This window comes from Myxine glutinosa, chromosome 1 (assembly GCF_964187855.1).
Source record: "Myxine glutinosa chromosome 1, kmMyxGlut1.1, whole genome shotgun sequence".
Classification (NCBI taxonomy): Eukaryota; Metazoa; Chordata; class Myxini; order Myxiniformes; family Myxinidae; genus Myxine; species Myxine glutinosa.
The window spans coordinates 258932014-258953748 of record NC_136261.1 but is presented as its reverse complement, the minus strand read 5'-3'; the positions used below and the strand labels follow the sequence as shown (position 1 = coordinate 258953748).

The 21735-nt window shown below is 45.0% G+C and overlaps 1 protein-coding gene across 1 annotated transcript in view; it reads left to right on the top strand.

Annotated features, from left to right (window-relative positions):
- XPO5 (exportin 5) overlaps positions 1-21735 on the top strand; it is a 169973-nt gene that overhangs the window by 127592 nt on the left and 20646 nt on the right. The window contains exons 22-27 of the mRNA XM_078786248.1: positions 4952-5042; positions 5268-5404; positions 5633-5730; positions 5862-5908; positions 7823-7914; positions 15459-15512. Of these exons, the coding sequence (XP_078642374.1) occupies positions 4952-5042; positions 5268-5404; positions 5633-5730; positions 5862-5908; positions 7823-7914; positions 15459-15512 (519 nt within the window). The remainder of the gene's footprint in view (positions 1-4951; positions 5043-5267; positions 5405-5632; positions 5731-5861; positions 5909-7822; positions 7915-15458; positions 15513-21735) is intronic.

The following is a 21735-nucleotide window of genomic DNA, read 5'->3' as shown; positions in this document are numbered from 1 at the left end:
CAAGCGTGCATCCTCGCACCCGCTCCACCAGTCATGTACACTCAGCACCCATAAATGGCACACGCCAGCATCACATGTCATTCTTGCCTTCATTCAACGCATTCTGCCATCCCAAGTCGGCCAAATACAAGCCCCGGCCATGCCGTTGAATAAACACCTAGTCGGTTGACAGCCTATCATTTTTGACTTTTACTCCCATTCTCCCTTGCTACATCTGGAGAGCCGTTAATGTGGGGATGTAATTGAACACTTGTTTTAAAGCCCTGTCTACACATGCTCTCCATAACATACTCATTATTCCCTGCCAATTTTCCCCAGCAGACTGAGTCCCACATGGCATCTCAAAATCTAAACTGATACCTGCGCTTTTCTGATTCCAGTTTAATTTATCCTTCTCCAAAAATCACATAAACATTTCCTATTTCCACATATAAGAAATAACCAATATCTCCCTTGAGATACAAAACAAAACGCTTCCAACTCTAGCATCCCAAAGTCTTCCTTGGAAGCATGCTCGACAATGCAGCACTGCTTCCACTCAGCACACAACATACATGTGCTCACTCCAACACATCACTTCAAGCTACCTCATCACTCGCATTGTTCACACACACGAATGCGTCCCCTGCTTGTGCACAGCATGGTCCGCATTCCTGTCTCGATTCTGTCCCACCTCGCTGTTCCCCGCGAGGCAGCTACTCCGTTGCCCCGGCAACCTGCCTGCATGTCTCGGCTCGCGTGTTCACAGCTGGATTCCACACACCTCGTACATTATAATCCTCTCTGTTTTATTTCTCCAGATCTAACCTCATCTTTTGTCCAGAAAGAGCTAATACTTGACCTGCCTATAGCATATTGTCAGAACTCCTTCCTTTGGGTAAAAACTGCACCGGATGTGCATGCCTTAAATCCTGAGACGGGACAAAGAAGGCCTTGAGGGGGGGGGGGGGGGGGGGGTTTATCAGATACACACATCCAGTGCGTAGCTTAACTTAAAATACTCATCGTCCTACCTTCCTTGGGCTAGTCCCTCCAGCGGGTCGAAGATCGGGCCGCCCCCCGATCTGTAATACCCTTCTCTTAACACAGTACTCACGCCGGAGTATTCTTAACACCAATATCTATTACCCATTCTTATCCTTATTCTTCCATATCCTTATAAAGGTGCAACCAGCCGCATCTTACCTGGCTCATTTTAATCCTTTATTCGCCTGACTCGGCCACCCGAATGTGTCGAATACACGCACTCCGTCTCCAGAACTCAAATCATTCTAGTTTACTTCAGATTGAGTATTACTCCGACATACCTTAATCTCCCTTAAGATATTTAATTAACGTGCACGGAACATTTTCCCGTCCATGCGCCCAGGCGATCGCTCCCAGCGCACGGCAGCACGACCCCCATTTGCAAGAAACAGCTCGTGATGCGTACAAGGCGCAAGGAAGCGCCCCGAGGCCATCCACCGAAAAATCCTGCCTTTTAGTTTACCGCGCCGATATTTCCCTAATCCGGTCCTCCCGCGGCGCTAACTCGCGGTCAATGCTTGTATAGCGCTTCTAACTTGTCTAACTTATCACCCATGCCAGGGCTTTCCTAAAGGGGTTCTCCCTTCTTAACTTAGCTTAACACTTATCCTGGCCATCCTCCTTGGGTCCCCTCCGTTAGTCCGCAGCCAATACTTTCTCTGGTTACTATCAACCCCATCAACTCCATCTTGTCTCTAGACTGCCCTGCCTGGGAAGTTCTTGGCTTTACCAAGAAGTCCCCCCTTTTTGCTAACTGACCCCCATTTCTTGGTTCATCAATAGACAACTTGTTACCCGAGCCAAATAGGCCTGTACTTACACACCAGATTCCAATTTGTTCGTGATCCAAGCACGGAACGACGAAATGGAAGACAGACAGCCTGAGTGAGTGAACGGAGCTCAATTTGGAAAGACCCCTCAGTATGAAAACTCACGTTAATCGAATCAGTGCTGGCCAGCCTCTCCGCTGAGTCCCCACAGGGTCTGCCTCCCAAATATCGCTCAGAGTCGGATCCCACTTCTGACACCAAAATTGTCGAGAACAGAACCATGTTCCACACCTTGAGTTCAAGAGATAACAAGATTTAATGATGAACCAATATCACAGCGCTGTGGAGGGTGTAAGAGTCATACCATTCACAGACGAACAGCATGGCCACATACACTCCTGAGTTCCTTACAGAAAGACAGACGAACAGCATGGCCACATACACTCCTGAGTTCCTTACAGAAAGAACTTCCTTATATACTTGCAGAGTGTGATAAAAATCTCCGCTAATTTTGGCAAGTTTCAGCAGTATAATACACAATGGGGGAAACGTTGACCAGTACCCCCCACCCTTGTCCTATCTTCTTTGGCATGAGCAAAGGGCAAGATGCGGGAGGGAGAAAGAGCACCGTGACATTCTCAAAACTTATCTTCCATGTTGGCTTTTGGTCAAGGACAGACAGACGCGTTTTCACTAGGGGGTCTAACAGAGCAAGCAGTTTCACTATCTTTCTACATTTTTTGGCACAGTTGGACAATAAAACATAGTTCAAAACAAGAGGGAACATAGTAAGCTTAATCCTTTTCACAAAGCAACCATTATTAAATGCAAACCACAATTACATAAGGCACAATAAAAGGCATGATCTCGACATATATATATATATATATATATATATATATATAGTATATATATATATATATATATATATATATATATACATATATATAGTATATATATACATATATATAATATATATATATATATAAATAAATAAACAATCGCCCGCCCCAATATATATATATCAGAGTGAGGAGTGAAAAGGACTCCGGAGTGCTCATGTATTGCTTTATCTTTTAAATAAACACGTTTTGACTTCACCCACCTGCCAGTTGATATCGATTGATGAAATAACCTTTGGGGTTTGTTTTTTTTCATAACTCTAAGCTGGCCTCCAAATCTTCTACATGTTTTTAATCTTCGCAGGACTATGTCCTTCGACTGTTGTTAGCTTGAAATCTTACATTTATTGCAAACTGTGGTGTCCATCCGTGTGTTCGTCTGTTTTCCATTTGCGGCGAACCGTTTCCCATGCAGCATTTGAAAAGTCACTCAAGCAGGTGTGGAGGGAAATCAGGGGTCTTATCCCCAAAGACCACTGGCTCAAAGGTCCATTGAATTGTTTTATTAAAACATCTATTACAGTGTAAAAATACCATCAATGTGCACACCATGATAGGAGAGACGAACATGCTGCCTGTCCGACATCATAGCTTGTTCTACTGGCAGTCTCAATAATCGGTCCTTATATTCCTTCAAGATCCTAAATAGGGGGAAGGGATATTTGCGTAGCTGTCCAAACCTGAGGGCAGGGAGTTGCTCGATACAATGGAAGTCTGTTTCACCGCATGTTTGCACGGAAAGATATGCAGATTCTAAAATAGAGCAGAGTGAAAGTTGCATTTCAAGTTGATTAACTTTCAAAAGTTAACAATGGTCAATTTGACCTCTAGAGGAGACACAGAGGAAGTGTGAACATTGCAATCAGTTTCAAGAATGCAGAGCATTGTTCATGCAGATTAGACAGGCAGATTAGGTCTCAAGGCCCGACATTTCGGCGCCACTCAGAGTCTAATGTCCTTCAAAATAATTCATTTGAAAACATTCATTCGATATATATAAATATACACGTTTCCAAAATCATAATTCGTCATGTATATAGCATCATATGACTTAATCATTGTATGTAATATTATACAGATGAGTAATTCCAACACCATATTTCAAAGCACAATACATGACATGGTACAAATGAGTCATATAGATGAATTCAACAGTGGAAATACATAATAACACAACAATATATATTTGAAGAGGAGTTGGTGGAGTCGGTAGAAGAGAGGCTGGAGAGGAGTCTGTAGAAGACAGAAAGACCATCAACCTGCCTGCGGTGAGTAAGTGAATGGTCCTCGGAGTTAGCTTCATCGCGGGAGATTCCATTGATTTTTGAAAGCTTTGGTTTCAACAGCGTGAAGACGAGCTAGGTGTGAGGCAGGAGCACTGGCCCAAAGACAAATCCAAATATATTTCGCAAAGAAAAATCCAAACCCCGCCGCCTGATGATGCACGACCATTTCATGGTGGGCGTTATCAGTAGCTCTGAGTGCAACACCTCAACAGTGATTAACCTTTTTATAGTCCATGAAATAATTTAAATTGATTGATTAACTCAAACTTTTTTGATCACTGAGGGACAACTACATTTGCTTGTAGGTATATAAGGCCTTCATCCGAAATGCTGTGGAATATGGCTACCACCTACATGCTGGTACCATCATGAAGCCCAAAAACCCCCATGCCGTTTGCCTTCGGCAGAAAGTCTTCATCTTTGGGTCTGCTGCTTGGTCTTCACAGGGATTTTGATGTTCTTGCAGTCTTTTCCCAGCTGTATTCTGGCCTTATTCCTCTCATCCTCTCATCACCCCACCTGACCCGTGAAACTCCAAGTTCCATACATTGTTATCCACCCTTCTATCTCACTAATGGGGGGAATTGTGCTCTCCAGCTGTTCTCATTCATCCCTTCGTGCTATCAAGTCGGCTGGCCACTGCAAACTTTGAAGCATGAATCGGTCTCTGAGCTTTTCTGGACCCATTGAGATTCTTTCCCCCCCATCACCTTTAATACCAATTTGTGGTACATGCAGGCGTTCTCATCCACACACCCGTTTTCCTTTGGCCTACCTTTTCTGGCCTTTTGCAACGTTTGTGCTTTTCCAGCCTGTATAAACACTCAGTGACTTGTACATGTAACTTTTGATATTAAAGCTGATATAAAATATCCTCTTCAGCAATATTTTAAAAAGACCATATTAAGATCCTAATAAGCAAAACATAAAAGCAATAATAATTTTAAAACGTTTGTCCTTGCTGCAGGCCTGGCTATGCCTGTTACCAACCAGCTTGAATACATGCGCTCAGCTGTAGAGCGGATGCAGAGTTTCCTCACTACTCTTTATGACACCTGGTGAGTTGTTCTTCCCATGTTTTAACTTCTTGGATGAAGGTTCTCACCAAGCTTCTTCACGTTTTGCATTCATGAAGGCATTGTTGTGAGGACCTATAGTATATCTTGTTCAAACTATATGAAGTACAACTTTAACAAATTTTAATTTTTCAAAACGTATGCTTCATTTTAATCCCATTTGGGTGATATGTGGACAATAACATGTGGATGTTGTTTTTCTTGCAGTTGTCATGTGTTGGGCAATGCGGGTTTGAGCTTGGGTCAAGAGTTCTACAAAGTTCCACGGTTGGCAGAGTCAATGCTGGATACGGCATGGCGCCACCTCGATGCTCTACCAGACTACCGTTTGAGATCCTTCATTAATATCCTCTTGAAAGTTTTTTTTTTGGTTCCAAATCCAACAAAGGGTTGCATGCCATGTCACAAACTCGACTGAATTTTTTGTGAGAGAGTTTGGAAACAGTGTTACTTGCTCGTTTTCACAATATTGAGTGAAATTTCTTAGACTTGGGATTGTGGTCTTTGGAACACACCTCCAATTGAGCAATATTCTTGAGACCTTCGTGTTTTTGCCTTAATATGCATCTCACAATCCTTCCTAAAGCCATTTGTGCTCAACTGTCCTGCACATGGCTTTGTTTCAGTGTTGCAACCTCTCCTCCCACCTTTCATGACATTTATGATGCAGGTAAGACTACCTGTGGAGCAGTTTGACATTATTACTTTGAGCTGCGGCTCATGCCCAGAAAAGTTACAAGGTGTAGATACTGACGCCTGGCCCGTGCTACACGTTCTCGCGTGCTTTATTTTGTCATGCAGTCATTGATGAAAAAATGGCAAGCTGTTGAACAGCAAGCAACCGAAAGGTAAGCCACTAACGGGGGAACATTATTTGTGTGGTGTTTCAAGTCTATGGCACCAGGTGAGTGAATGTAAATATAACAGGATAGATTCATAAAAATAACCTGTGTAAAGGGTATTTATTATGCATACAGATGGCTTAGACTTGGAGATAGGCACACTCACCTCTAAGCTATACTAACTACATGACCAAAAGTATATGAACACCCAAACATCACACCTCATTCCAAATTCATGGGCATTAATATGGAGTTGGTCCCCCCCTTGCTGCTATAACAGCCTCCACTCTTCTGGGAAGGCTTTCCACTAGATGTTAGAACATTGCTGCAGGGATTTTCTTCCATTCAGCCACAAGAGCATCAGTGAGGTCGGGCACTGATGTTGGGCAATTAGGCCTGGCTCGCTGTTGGCGTTCCAATTCATCCCAAAGGTGTTCAGTGGGGTTGAGGTCAGGGCTCTGTGCAGGCCAGTCTTTTTTCTACACCGATCTCGACAAACCATTTCTGTATGGACCTCACATTGTGCATAGGGGCATTGTCATGCTGAAACAGGAAAGGGCCTTCCCCAAATTGTTGCCACAAAGTTGGAAGCACACAATCATCTAGAATGTCATTGTATGCTGTAGCATTAAGATTTCCCTTCACTGGAACGAAGGGGCCGAGCCCCAGACAATTATTCCTCCTCCACCAAACTTTACAGTTGGCACTATGCATTCGGGCAGGTAGTGTTTTCCTGGCATCCACCAAGCCCAGATTAGTTTGTCGGACTGCCAGATTGTGAAGCGCGATTCATCACTCCAGAGAACGCGTTTCCACTGCTCCAGAGTCCAATGGCAGTGAGCTTTACACCACTCCAGCTGGCGTTTGGCATTGCGCATGGTGATCTTCGGCTTGTGTGCGGCTGCTCGGCCATGGAATCCCATTTAATGAAGCTCCCGACGAACAGTTGTGCTGAAGTTGCTTCCAGAGGCAGTTTGGAACTCTGTAGTGAGTGTTGCAACAGATAACAGACGATTTTTACGCACTTCAGCACTCGGCGGTCCCGTTCTGTGAGCTTGTGTAGCCTACCACTTCGCGGCTGAGCTGTTGTTGCTCCTCGACGTTTCCACTTCACAATAACAGCAATTACAGTTGACCATGGAAGCTATAGTAGAGCAGAAATTTGATGAACTGACTTGTTGGAAAGGTGGCATCCTTTGACGGTGCCACGTTGAAAGTCACTGAGCTCTTCTGTATGGCCCATTCTACTGCCAATGTTTGTCTATGGAGATTGCATGGCTGTGTGTGCTTGATTATATATACACCTGTCAGCAATGGGTGTGGCTGAAATAGCCGAATCCACTAATTAGAAATTAGAAGAGGTGTCCGCATACTTTTGGTCATGTGTATCTAGCTTGGGTTGAAATGTCGGCCTAGCTATAAACTGGCATCCCGGTGTGTACAACACTTAAATGTGCAATCTGATATCAATATCAACAAAGTGATACTCTGCAGGCAGAGCGATTCCTCATTGTGTGTGTTGTTCCTCCAATGGACGTTAAATTTCGTCCCCCCTTCTGGCATTAGTTGGTGGACGTTAAAGATCCTACAATGTCCTTTGCAAAGAGTAAGAGAGCTCTCGCCGGCACAATTTCCAAATTCCCGCTGGAACTACTGCTGGGAAGGCAATGGCAAATTAATAAATTGCTTTGGCAGCACCCACGTTCCGTAACAGTGTTGTACATCAGATTCGAATTGTCTTTTCACTTCCTTTCATATTTAACTCTGGTCTCTTACAATTAATAGATGTCCCCAAAAGGCACCTGGTTTTCAGAGAGTCGATGTATGAAGTCATTGCAAAGCAGAATTGGTCCTTCATCTTATTGCTGTTGTCATTGTCATTGTCACCCAAACCGAGTGTTCTTCTTGTATTCAATACAGCAACCCAGAGGCAGAGCAAGTGGACAATGTGCAGGAGATCTTGGATACCGAATTGACCCGACTGCTCACACGAGATTACTTTGACTTGCTGTGTATGTTTCCTCCCTCTTCCCCCTACTCCCTCAACATCATACAAATGCATCTTTTTTGCAAAGGATGCAGTACAATCACAACCTTTTTGCCTTCTTGTATCTCAAATTCCTGATTAATCTGTTGCTGTCTCCATAGGTTAATCTTCAGTTTTCAATTAGTCTTAACCTATGAACAACAACAGGCATTTTAAGGCCATTTTCCCTGCAAGAGCGGGGGTTAGCCTTGCGGTCCCCATGACAATCTTCTCCATTTTGCCCTATTTTCTGTATCTCCCCTTGTTTAACCCCCTTGCCCGCATTTCTTCTTCGACCATCTTTAGCCAAGTCTTTCTCGGTCTTCCCCGTCCTCTACTTCCGTCTACATTCATTTGCATCACTCTTCTCAACCAGTCACTTTCATCCTTCCTCAACACATGACCAAACCATCTCAAACTGTTTCCCTTCACAGCATCCATCACAGGCTCTATTCCCATCATCTTTCATAATAATTCATAATTTGTCTTCCTCTCTCTCAACGATACTCCACACATCCACTGAACCATTCACATTTCCACCCTTTCCAGCCTTTGTTGCTGCTCTACGTTAATTACCCATGTCTCGCTCCCATAAATCTCACACATGCAGCATACACCTTTCCCTTCAGCTTCAACGACACTCCCCTCCTCATCAGCACGCCACTCAGTTCCCGAAACTTCTTCCATGCACATCTCACTCCAGCAACCGTTGCCGAGTCTGATCCACCTTCTCCATTCAGCATGTCTCCTAGGTAACAAAATGTTTTCACACCTTCCAGCTTCATGCCGTCTCCAAGATCCAACTCAACATTTCCCCCATCTGCAGCTCCCTCTGTGCACACCTTACACTTGAATGTAGCTGCCACACTGGTTAATGACCCTCTCAAACCACTACATTTTTGATGAACCCACTCAGCGCACATTGTACATTGAATGGAGTTCACTCCGACACCCTTACTGCACACAGCACACGGCCACTTCCCAGTTCTTTCCACCTCACCACATGCTTTACCACTTGCCATCACCATCGTTTTTCCGATATTCACCTTCAGACCTTTTGTTTCCATACATTCCTTCCACTTGTTCATCTTCTCCTTCAGTCCATCCATACTTTCTCCAATCAACACCAGATCATCTGCATACAGCAACTCCCACGGTAAACCCGCCTTTACGTTCCGAGCCAGCACCTCCATCACAGCTCCAAATAGTAGTGGACTTAGTACCGACCCCTAAAGCACTCCCACCTCACCTCAAACTCACCACTGTTCCCGTCCTTCGTCCTTACAGCTGTGCGCGCTCTTTTGTACATTGCCATCACTACTCTGATCAACCATTCCTCCACTCCTAACTTCCTCAATGCCCATGTCACTACTTCACGTGGAACCCTATTGAATGCTTTCTCCAGATCAACAAACCCAAGAAACAACTTCTTCCTCTTCTCCATGTACTTCTCCTGCAACTGCCTCACAATAAAAAGCGCATCTGTCGTTCCTCTTCCTGGCATAAATCCAAACTGCATTTCGTCAATCTTCACTTTCTTCCTTATCCTCCTCTCCAACACCCTTTCCAATACCTTTATTCCATGCTCCAATAACTTTATCGCTTGACATGAGCCACAGTCCAGAGGGTCACCTTTCCCCTTTTATAGAGGGACAAGGGTACTCAGTTCCCAATCCACTGGAATGCGGCCTTCTTTCACCACCAGATTGCAGATCTCTGTCATTCTCTTCACACGTCAATTTCCCGCTGCCTTCAACATATCTCCCACAACTCCCGCCGGCCTTCCCGCGTTTCTACTCTTCATTGCTTTTATGGCTTCCTCAACTTACTTCTCAGTTATCTTCTCTGCCGGTCCAAAAACTGGGTTACTCTCTATGTTGCCATCCCATTCATTCTCTGTATTCAACATTATTTCCATATATCTCTTCCATCTTCCTTTACGTCTCCCTCACTACATGGTCTAAATTCACATTCATTCCATCCCTCCTCCATCATCCTGAACCGGATTGCTAACTTGAAAATCACAACAAACCCAATTTGTTATCAATGTTCGTCTTTCATTAATCATCCACTTTCTAAACTCCCCTCTTGCCCCTCCCATCCAAATCCCCCCCCTTGCACCTACACTCCGAAACTTCCCCCTTGCCCCACCACTCTTAAACTCCCCCCTTGCCCCTCCACTCCTGAACTCCCCCCTTGCCCTTCCCCTCCTAAACTTCCCCTTTGCCCCTCCCCTCCTAATCCCCCCCCCTTGCCCCTCCACTCCTGATCTCCCCCCTTTCCCCTTCCCTCCAAAACTCCCCCCTTGCCCCTCCCCTCCTAAACTCCCCCCTCACTCCTCCCCTTCAAAACTCCACCCCAATCCCTCCCATTCAATTCTCCCCCCATACCATTCCTCTCCAATTCTCTCTCCTCCCCCCTCCTCCTCCAACCTGCCTCCTCCCCACTTCGTCTCCCTTCTATCTCATACCTCCACCCCCCCAAACCTTCTACTTTCCTCTGCCCCCCCTCAAACAACCCCTCACTGTGCCGCATCCCTTCACCAGCAAACCTTTCATCCTCCTCATCCTTCCCTTTCTTGGAACTCTTCTGCAACATCTGAAACACTATCAACTGCTCTCCCTACCTCCCCCTCTCATCCTTCATCTTACCCTACTCCTCCCCTCCCCTGTCCTGTATCCGATGCTCCCCCTCTCTCTTCATTAACGGTATGGACCTCAAACATCCGGGGCCTTCGCTCAAACCTGACTGATCTCTCCATACAGGTTGCTTCTGACAATCCAGACTTGATCTGCTTAACAGAGACTTTCCTCCTTCAAGATGTCTCTGATTCCTTAATATCTCTTCCTGGTTACTCCCTCCTCCGGTATGATAGACCTGAGCCTCGGCCTGGTGGTGGGGTGGCTATCTTTGTCAAAAACTCTCTTCCTCACTCTCCTTGCACTGCTCTCTTTCCTCCTCACCCGCAGGAGTACCTCTGGTTACGGCTTCCTCTCCGCTCCCACCTTTTGTTCATATGTGTTCTGTACCGTCCCCCAAACAGTGATGACTCCATCTACATTTCAATGTCTGACAACATGGACCAACTTCTATCCACTCATCCCAACTCTCTCTTCCTCATATGTGGGGACTTCAACTGTCATCATGCCACCTGGTTGGGTGTGGGTTCCTCTCTCACTAGTCATGGCACCTCAGCAAAGGACTACTGTGACTCACTGGGATTGACACAATCTGTCAATTTCCCGACCCGGATCTCAGCCAATGGAGTATCTTCTCTTCTAGACTTGGTTATGACAAACTTCCCTGCTAATGTCTGCTGCTCTTCTTCTGCTCCAATCGGTTCTTCTGATCATGTGCTTGTCAAAGTGGACATCTCTCTGGCCATTCTCAGAGAGCCTCCTCAGCGTCGACGAGTCTGGCATTTCACTCAGGCCGACTGGGACGGTCTTCAAGCAGCCATCAATCGTCTGGATTGGTCTCCCATCTCCACTGCCTCTGACATCAATTCTTCCTGGGAATTCTTCCAAAGCAAACTGATCTCTCTCATGCACAGATTTATCCCATCTCGCCTTCAATTGTCTTACCCTTCCTCCCGTCCATGGTACACTGAATCTTGTGGTGAGGCAGTTGCCCTGAAACAACTTGCCTTTGCCTCTTGGAAGGCTAATCCAACTGAAGGAAATCTCAGTTCCTTCCACCAAGCTCGGAACAAGTGTGTGTCTACCCTCAGGAGTGCCAGGAAGCACTATCTCTCCTCACTCAAGAATGAACTCTCAAACCTGTCTCCTTCCTCCAAATCCTGGTGGCGTCTGGTCAAATCCGTTTCTGGTGTTTGTTCCCCCTCCATCCCCTCCCTTACCTCAAATGGCCACACAGTTGACATCGCACGTGACAAAGCCGAATGCCTCAACTCTGTGTTCGCCTCGAAATCCTTAGTCCCAAACCCATCTCTCTCTGTTCCCACCTTTCCCAGTCGAACCCAACTGCTCCTGGACTCTGTGTCCTTCTCTCCTGACAAGGTGGAGGAGTTTTTGTCAAACCTCGACTCTGATTCTGCAACTGGACCAGACGGCATCAGCCCACGTGTCCTAAAATCCTGCTCTGCCGCTCTATCTCACCCTCTCTCTGTTCTTTTCACCCTATCTTTTGCTCAAGGTCATCTGCCAGCATCCTGGAAATCAGCTAACATTACCGCTTTACACAAAAAAGGTGCAAAAACAGATCCTTGCAACTACAGACCAATCAGCCTGCTCCCAATTATCAGCAAAGTCATGGAATCCATCATTGCTTCGGATATGAAATCTTTCCTCTTCTCCAATGGCTTGATCTCTGATCATCAATTTGGTTTCAGACCAGGTCACTCTACTCTGGACATGCTGCTTCTGCTGTCTCAACAATGGATGGAGGTCCTCAATGCCAAACAGGAAATCAGAGCTGTCTCCCTTGACATATCAAGGGCCTTTGATACGGTCTGGCACCCAGCTCTGCTCACCAAACTCTCCTCCTATGGTATCCATGGAAATCTCCATGCATGGCTTGCGGACTTCCTCTCTGGTCGTAGTCAACGTGTGGCCCTGAATGGATTTCTCTCATCTCCCCTTCCTGTTCAGGCTGGAGTTCCCCAAGGAAGTGTGCTGGGCCCTGTGCTTTTTCTGGTCTTTATCAATGATCTCTCTGACTCTCTGGAAAATCCTCTCTATCTCTTTGCTGATGACTCCACTCTCTGCCGCTCCATTCCTCTTCCCTCAGATCGGCAGTCTGCAGCCTCCTCACTCTCTGAAGACCTGGACAAAATCACAGACTGGTCAAACAAGTGGAACATGTCTTTCAATCCTGCCAAATCTCACTCTCTTACTATGTCTCTCCGAAAAGATCGACTGGACAACCCTCCCATCTACTTTCTCAACAATCCTCTCCAAGAAGTTCTGTCACTCAAGCTTTTGGGTCTCACTATCTGCCATGATCTTTCTTGGGAAAACCACATTTCCAAGCTGGCCTCCAAAGCCAGTCGCCGACTGGGCATCCTCCGTCGTGCGAAGTCCTTCCTCGGCACACCTGAGCTCCTCACCACATACAAGGCTTTCATCCGCAGCTCAATGGAATACTGTTCTCCCCTATGGGCTGGTGCTCCTGCCTCACACCTGGCTCGGCTTCACGCTGTTGAATCCAAAGCTTTCAAAATCATTGGAATCTCCCGCGATGAAGCTATCTCTGAGGGCCTTTCACTCACTCACCGCAGGCAGGTAGGTGGTCTTTCTGTCTTCTACCGACTCCTCTCCGGCCTTGCTCCCCCAGCTCTCTCTGTGCTCTGTCCCCCAAATATTCCTACAGGTCGCACAAGATCTGCCAGCAACCCTCTGATGGTTAAACTGCCGAAATCTCGGCTCTCTGCTCACCTTCACTCTTTCATTCCTCTTTTCTCCCGCCTGTGGAACAAACTCCCACACTCCCTTCAATCCCTCTCCTCCCTCCAGGTCTTTAAAACAGCTGTTCACCACCATCTCTTATCTTCCCCCATCCATAACCTTGATCTTTTCTACCCCCACTAATTCACCCCAGATCCACCTTGTTTGAAATTCCAACTTATTTCCTGGAAATCCTGGCAGTGTCCATATGTTTATACCTCTCCCACCCCCCCCCCCCTTCACATGCCTCCCCCCCTTCACATGCCTCCCCCCCTTCACATGCCTCCCCCCCAAAGCCCTCTCCCTCCCACAGATCTCTCCATGTCTCCATGTCTCTCGGTCCCTGCTCTCAAATGTTGTGTTTGTGTCCTTCCCCCTCTCTCCCCATCTTGTCTACCGCTCCCGATGTTATTTGTTTTATGTGTCTGTTTGTCTTTCTGTGTGATTAATGTTCGCTCTTTCACGAGCCTCGATCTTGTATACAAAAAAAAAAAAAAAAAATTCCATCTGGGTCCACAACGATTTGTCCCACTTCATCCATCAAGCAACTCACCCCCATCACATCACAGCTCTCTTTCGCTATCTGCTTTGCAATCCTGAATACCGCTCTCTGTCACTCTTCCAAATCCAAGCGTTCTCCAAATATTTTCCTCCATGCCTCCTGCGCCTTTGCTACGTCTTTCTTTGCAGCCTTCTTGGCTGCCTTATAACTTTCATGCTCTGCTTTTTCTGCTCCCGTACCCTTCGCCTTCTGCCACTCCTTGAACTTCTTCCTCTTCTCGTCAATCTTCTTTCCAACTTCATCATCCCACCACCATGTTTCCGAGTGCCTCGGTGGTCCTTTGGTCCATCCACATACCTCACCAACGGCTCCCAACAGACTATCTTTCATTGACATCCAACCACTTTCAAGCTCAACCACATCATCCTCTACCAGACTCAGCCTCTCTTTTAATGCCTCCCTCACTGTCACCTCTTTCAACCTCCATACCTTCATTCTCGGTTGGTACTTCACCCGCCGAGCTCTCCTCGCACCTTTCACCTTTATGTCGCAGACAACCAAGTGGTGCTGTGAAACAGCCTCCTCCCCCGGGATCACCTTTGTGTCCCAGTGGTGCCCCCTATCTCGACTACGCACCAGCAGGTTGTCAACGGTTGTCGTCGACCCACCTGACGTGTATGTAACAAGCTTATTATCCTCTTTCTGGAACTGAGTATTACAAATCAACAAATCAGCTCCATCAGCAAACTCCAAAAGCCTTTCACCTTCTCCATTTCTCACACCATATCCGTAACCCCCATGAACTCCCTCAAAACCGCCCATACTCCTTCCCACATGTCCATTTAGGTATCCTCCTACCACAACAACTTCCTTATCTTTCACGTTTTCCATCAGCTTCTCTATCGCACACCAGAACTTGTCCTTCTCTTCATCGCTCCGACCAACCTGCGGAGCATATCCCGAGATGACGTTCACCAAGAGCTTTCCAATCATCATTTTCACCATCATAAACCTTTCACTCACTCCAGTCACAGAAAACAGGACACCAACACCATTCATGCCTTCTGGGCACCCTTGCCACACAAACTTGCATTTCTGTCCCTGCCTACCCTTCACCATTCTCACACCACTTCCCTTCCATCTCGTCTCCTGCACACAACATATGTCCACTCTTCTTCTGACCAATACTTCCACCACTTCTCCTGATCTCCCTGTCATTGTCCCAACATTCCATGTCCCAAACCTCAGAAACCGATCTCCACGTTGGGCATCAGACGTTTCGTCGTCATAAATGGAGCGATTTCCACCCTTGCTTCGATCGGGTTCCCCACCGATCCGATCCAATCCGATCCGATCCGTTCCCCACCTGGCCTGTCAGTGTGATACAAAACATAAACCGTTCAGCCTGACGGAGGTTTGCGCTCTCCCGAGTGCCGTTCTAGTATTGAGTGTTTCTGTTGTTTGTTGCTCATTTTATCACAAATTAGACAAGTCAAGATGGATTTTCTTTGAGAAAAACAAATTGTATTAAAGTTTTGTTTTTAAAATTTTGTTGTTGGGCTTCAAGGATGTTTTGAAAATTATCTGTCTTTTCCCATTTCACATCCTTTCTGTTTTTATCAGGTTTTTGTGTCAGTACAAAGAAGAATATGGAAATCACAGGTCCAGAATCGGAAGGTGTGCCTTTTTCACATTTGTTTCTTCATTTTGTGCATCGATTTGGAAGTTGAAAATGACATGCTTGGGAAAGACGTGTGAAGCATAGTAATACGATTTGAAGGGACAGTAAAATGCAATTTTTCAAGCAATCGGTCCATGCCTCCCATATGATTAAATACAGCCATTTTGAGTTTCTGATCACTTGTACGAAATTCCTATTTTGAGGATGAACACCAATGAGTGAAGATGTAATTTGAGCATTGCCTATATATGATTGGTTACCCATGAATGAATGAATTCATGAAGAAAGTTTTGAAATGCTGAAAAATCTATATGACCAGATGATGTTTTTAGTATTTCGCTCAGCTTTCATGCGATCCAGAAGAATTGTAATTCGGGCACTTGCTTTGTTTCTTGTATAGCCAGTAGGCCTGGGTGATAATGGAAAAACCTATATCACGATAATGGACCTCATTATCACGATTATTGCGATAATATAAATGATGTAATTAGTGCCTTGAGCCATGTAGCATACAATAACAATACACATAGAAACGACCTGAATACCCATAGAGGTATTTGTGTTTGGGCCTAGTCTATTTCATAATTCTGTTGCAATTTGTTTAAAGTCAAACCTCTTTTTGCCTGGAGGAAATTGCTTGCTCCGTTTGCCGAGCAACTGGACGAGCAGTTTGCAAAGTGATCGATACGGAACGTCTGGCTTGGCAAGCGATAGCAAGCTGCTTGCTGACGGAACACACTGAGGAAGCTGCGTGCCAATTGGGACATTTGTGGAGAAATTCATACATGATTATCTTCAGACGTTTAAAATATCGTTTTTGATGTGGAACGTCGCGAATCATAAATGCCAAGCAATCCTATGTGGTGACAAAAATAGGACAGCGGGTCCTGAAGCTCACCTGGATCGGGAACAACAGTCACTCAAACCCCCCACAGACCCTGATCTATCTATAATTCCAGCAATCTCTGTGTGTATGTTTGTATGTTTGTATGTTTGTATGTTTGTATGTTTGTATGTATGTTTGTCTGTGACCGCTGTTTCTCGACAACTACCGGTCCGATATACTTGAAACTTGCCAGGTATATTGCTGGGGACCCGAGGATGTGCCTTTTCAAGGTTTTAAATTAATCGCAGAAGTAGTTACCGAGCTATGTCCAAAAAACGATTCAACCAATCAGAGAGCAGCGAGCTATCACGTGTGCCGAACGTGGCGAACAGACTCTGCCTCGGATGGCACATTTGAGAGCGTATTCATTTATTTCCCGTCGGCAAACTATGTTGCCGTTAAACTATGTTTTAAAACTAATTAAAACTAATTTGCGATTCATCGTAACTGCGATTTGCGACCTTCCGGACAGTGAGGACTGCACTTCCGGCAGCCAATCACAGAACGCGTTATTGCGTAGGCGTGGCCGATGTGAGAGCGAGCTGAGCCCAGAGCCTGCGCCATTACGGTACGTAATTCGATTTCTTCCGGAGAAAATAATAATTTCTCGATTTCTTATGCGCATTATTTCTCCCAATTCAGTCAGAGCGAAGGGCGGAAGCGAAGAGCGTTGTTTTTTTTGTTTACGGGCGTACGGGCGGGGTAGAGCGTACGGGTAGCGTTTTTTTTTTTTTTTGGCAAGGAACGGGCACCCACGTACGGGCATGCCCTAGTATTTTTAATGCCGTGAACAAACTTTGGTACATCATGGGCGATGAAGGTTGTGATGAAGTTTCATTGAAATAGTTTGTGTAGTTTTGGAGAAGAGAGCAAATACCTATTTTGGGGGGGGGGGGGGGGGGCGTTAAACCCTCCCCCCTCCTTCCTCTCTGTAGACACCCTCAATGAGTGCAGATTTTGATGCGGTAAATACACCTTCGTTAGGCATCAGATATGAAGCTTGTGGCCAGTTTCATCAAAATCGTGTGTTGGGTTCAGGAGAAAATGACGTGTTTTTTGGGGGTTTTTATGTAGAAGGCTCCAGGCGCGGACTATGTCGTCCTCATCGAGGCCAGACCTAAATAAAAGAGCTGCATTGATAGAAAAGTGAAGAAGGAGAGAATAGTCGAAGTTTTTGAGAATGCAGAAAATCTGCTTTTTGAAAAGGGGAAGATCATAAGTGTTTGGAAAGACATGGGAAGGTAACGTTTACTTTACAGACTCACTGACTTACCTACGGACACTGCTCGATTGCATAAGCTCACCGGACTAAAGTGCAGCTCCGCACCCCGAGTACGTTCACCTTCTCGATATTTGAGATGATTTTGCCTTCAGTGCTTAACTTCACACACAGACAAAGCAAACACAAACGGATCGCCGATTCCAACACCGGAAGCACCACGGCTCCTTGAATAGTTGTTTTTGTTTCGACGTTTATTGTTTGATGATGTACCATTTAAATTACATCTTGGAGAATACACATTCCATATTACATCACCTCCTTTATTTTATAGAGCTGCATTTAATACAGGTATACCTTGTGAGAGAAGCTAAATGCAGTCAATAAAAAAAAAAACACCTTTAGAGGCCATTTTCCCCCACAAAGCGGGGGTTGGCCTTTTTCGGGGACCGTGGTTGTTGTTGTTTTTTGGTCCCCTTTTTGAAGCAATGTTTTACGGCCGGATGCCCTTCCTGACGCCAACCCTTTTTGTCGCCTTTTACGACAAGCAGGGAACAACCCTTTTGACGTCAATACACCGTCAATATCCGGGTTCAAGGTGTGATGTACATTCTACAGCATGCACAGCAGTTATCGCGATAATAAATCTCCAGTATCGTTACCGCGATAGTGAATCTAAAGCACGATTATCGTCCCATCGCGATTTTCGCCCAGCACCAATAGCCAGTGATTTAGGTGTGTTGACTGAATGGAGAACTGCCTACTATTTTTGCTGAGTTAAAAAAGGGAAGATTTTATCATTTATTTGAAAAAAAACAAAAAAACTGTGAACTGGTTCCTTGTTTCCTCCCCCCACTCAGCCCCATAAAATATTTATCTCCATTTGTTTGTTTCCTGCAATCCATGAAAGTTGAAAATCTGACAACTTTAAAATGGGGATTTCCAGCTTTTAATTGTCATCAAATGAATTGTCCACCCATTGAACTTACAGCATGGGTGAAACTCCTTCTGCATATTACGGAAACCCTTTTTTTTGTAACGACCCAAACCGAGTGTTCCCCAAACCGGGTGTTCTGTATTTTCGTCGTCAGAAAAGCATGCTGCAATTATCGGGAATTGAGGTGCTATTCCGATATGCTGATTCGGTTCATCCAGATTGGGTGTAATGCTAAAATGTCATAACAATAGTACTCCCATGGTAGTATTTGAGGTATTTTTGTCGATGTTATCCGGGTACAAAAGCTTGCAATCACGTTACCCTGATCAGATGTCTGCCAGGCAGGAGAACGTCTGTCTATGTCGGTAAATAGCGTCCACTGTTGGATTTTTCCCATCGCCATTCCCTCTTATGAACTACACAGAAAATACCGAAGTGCCGTCTTTACATTGCATGAAGTAAATACTCGATTCTGCTGCACACAAATCCAAAACCCCATAATGTCTGTTGGCCGCAGTGAAATTTGTGACTATATTGATGCAAGACCAATAAATCTTAACAAGCGTTCTGAGTATTGCGCTGCAATACATGTCCCCTACCAGCAGTCTGTCGCCCGGAAAACTGTTGGGGAAATTTCCAAGGGTTATTTATCCACAGGTTCTGAATCGTTCCCAATCGCTAATTACCTCAGGACGGGCTCACCTGTGATTCGCACTCGGGACTTCGATTTATACACCTTGCAGACAGGTCAGCAGAAGCACGAGAAAATAAGTTGTTGATAAAGAACCTTTCGAGTCTCTAAATATCAGTAATTTATTATATTTTCCGGTTCACATTCAATGATCGATGTGTATATATATATGTTGCTCAGCTTGGCTCCGCCCCTCCGGAAAGCGCGTGCTGTGTCACGCTGTTGACGTTCGCGAGATGAGGCTGAGGGCGCGCTGTGCGGCTTGAGGAGAACTCTAGAATAAACAAGAGATATCCAGTTTTTTTATATTTTCGTTTAACGATATCTGCCAAACCACGCGCCCTATCGCAAATTCCAAAAGGACATTTTAGTAGACTGACATGCTGAACAGATCTGTGAAGTTTCCCCCTTGATTGGATCAAAAATGACGGAGGACCTCGGTTTTAAAGGTTCATGCTTAAAAACGTCATAACTCTGAAACCATGTGACACATGACGTCATGCTCGCTGACTTTTTTGTTCGTCATGGGTATGCGATTCTGACTGCAAAGTTTGGCCTCGATCTGTTCAGCCGTTGCAGAGAAAAAGGGGTTTTCGTGTTTTCACGAAAAACAATATGGCGGCTGAACCACGTGACCTGGTTCGAGCCACGTGACCAGACCGAGTCCCTCCTATGGTGAAAATTTGATCTCAATCGGTCCTATTATTGCAGAGAAATTGGTTTTTAAAGGAAATTAAAACTTAAAATGGCACTGAGTTAAGGATCATCAGAATTATCAGAATTCCCAAAGTTCAAAGTGCCATAACTTTGTCAAAAATGATCGAAACGTCGTGAAGTTCGAACTTGACCTGTAACCTATCATGAGGAAACCATGTACCAAGTTTGAAATCATTAGCATTAAGCGTTTAGAAAAAAAGTCCGGAAAACTGTTCTTTGCGTGACGGACTGACAGACTGACGGAGGGAGGGACGGCGTGCAAACCTATAGTCCCCTCCGGTGTGCACTGGTAGGGGACTAACAAGGAGATTTGATGCAGGAGGGGGTAATTTGGCTCATCATACCTGTGATGCACCACCACCACCATTAAATAAATCCGTCAGGCTCTTGACTCAGTTTCACTTTGGGGGTCTGGGGGAATGGGTATGTGAAAAGTGTGGCAGGCAGAGGGACTCAAGTATAACAAATGCAAATAAAATCAATATTTTAAAAGTAATTTGTTTATTACGACTCAGAACTTTCCCTTGTACATATGGCATGGTGTGTGTTACTAACTCCTGATTTAAAGAACATTACCAATTTTAATCTCCCCTGGAGATTTGCCATTAAAGCCGAACCAAAATGGTTTCTCGAGTGCTAAATCTGCAAAGGCCGGTCACCACACCAAACGCGTTCTTACAGAATAACAGTTTATTACAAGAAGGCACAGGACGACAAAAACGAATAATCCCGGGACAAAAGATAGACGATCATGAAAACGGGCAGACAAATAAATGAAAAATCGTTTAGAGACCGAGGACTTGCCGGAATGTACTTTTTTATCGGCCATTTTGGACAAATATTGCGGCTGAACCACGTGACCGATAACGTCATCATTATTTGTTTTCTAAACTAATTTATTCCTTGATGATGCTCAATAAATTTCATCTTGATCGGATGAAGTTTTGTACTTGTCGAATTATGATGTCATAATGGAGGCATCATCATAAACATATTTTATTCCCCATGGAGAGTTCTTTACAATGAGCCATGTCTCAATTTTTTCTATTCAGCACTTTCGGAGATATGGAGGTGCAAAGTTTTTCCGTTTTTCCAAGATGGCGGCCAAACCACGTGACCGATGATGTCATCATTTTTTTTTTTCTCCACCAGTTTATGCCGACATGGCGCTCAAGAAATTGCATCTTGATTGGATGAAGTTTTGTACTTGTCGAATTATCGATTTATGACGTCATAATGGAGGCCTTGGGCCGAGAGAGTTAAAAATTGTGCACAGTCTATTCCAGGGCAAGACAAATATGTGTGTAAAGTTTGGTGATTCTATGTGCAACGTGTAGACGTAGTACTGCGCACAAACAGACAAACAGACAAACAAACCAACCAATCAACATATTTGCCTGAAGCTTTTTTGGCAAGTAATAAAGTACACGATATAACGGAAGCTCACTTACTACAGGAAATATGATCTTATCAAAATCGCCATGAGCGCACTACAGCAGGTGCCAGGTGAGGTCTTTTAGACAGACATGGTATTAAGGATGTGAGCAAGTCCTTTTAGTGGGGCTGCTTAATTGATGAATTGTGCCTTTTCCCTTAAAAGCATGAAACTTGGCACATGGCTAGAATACCCCAAAAGAAAGATTTTTAGTTCAGGGGGCATCTCCAATTTCACCCCATATGGTGGCCATCTTGAAATTCAGGATGGCCGTCATACAAGACCTGTTTTGATGAATATCTCCATAATTAGAACAGATATCAAAATGGTTGAA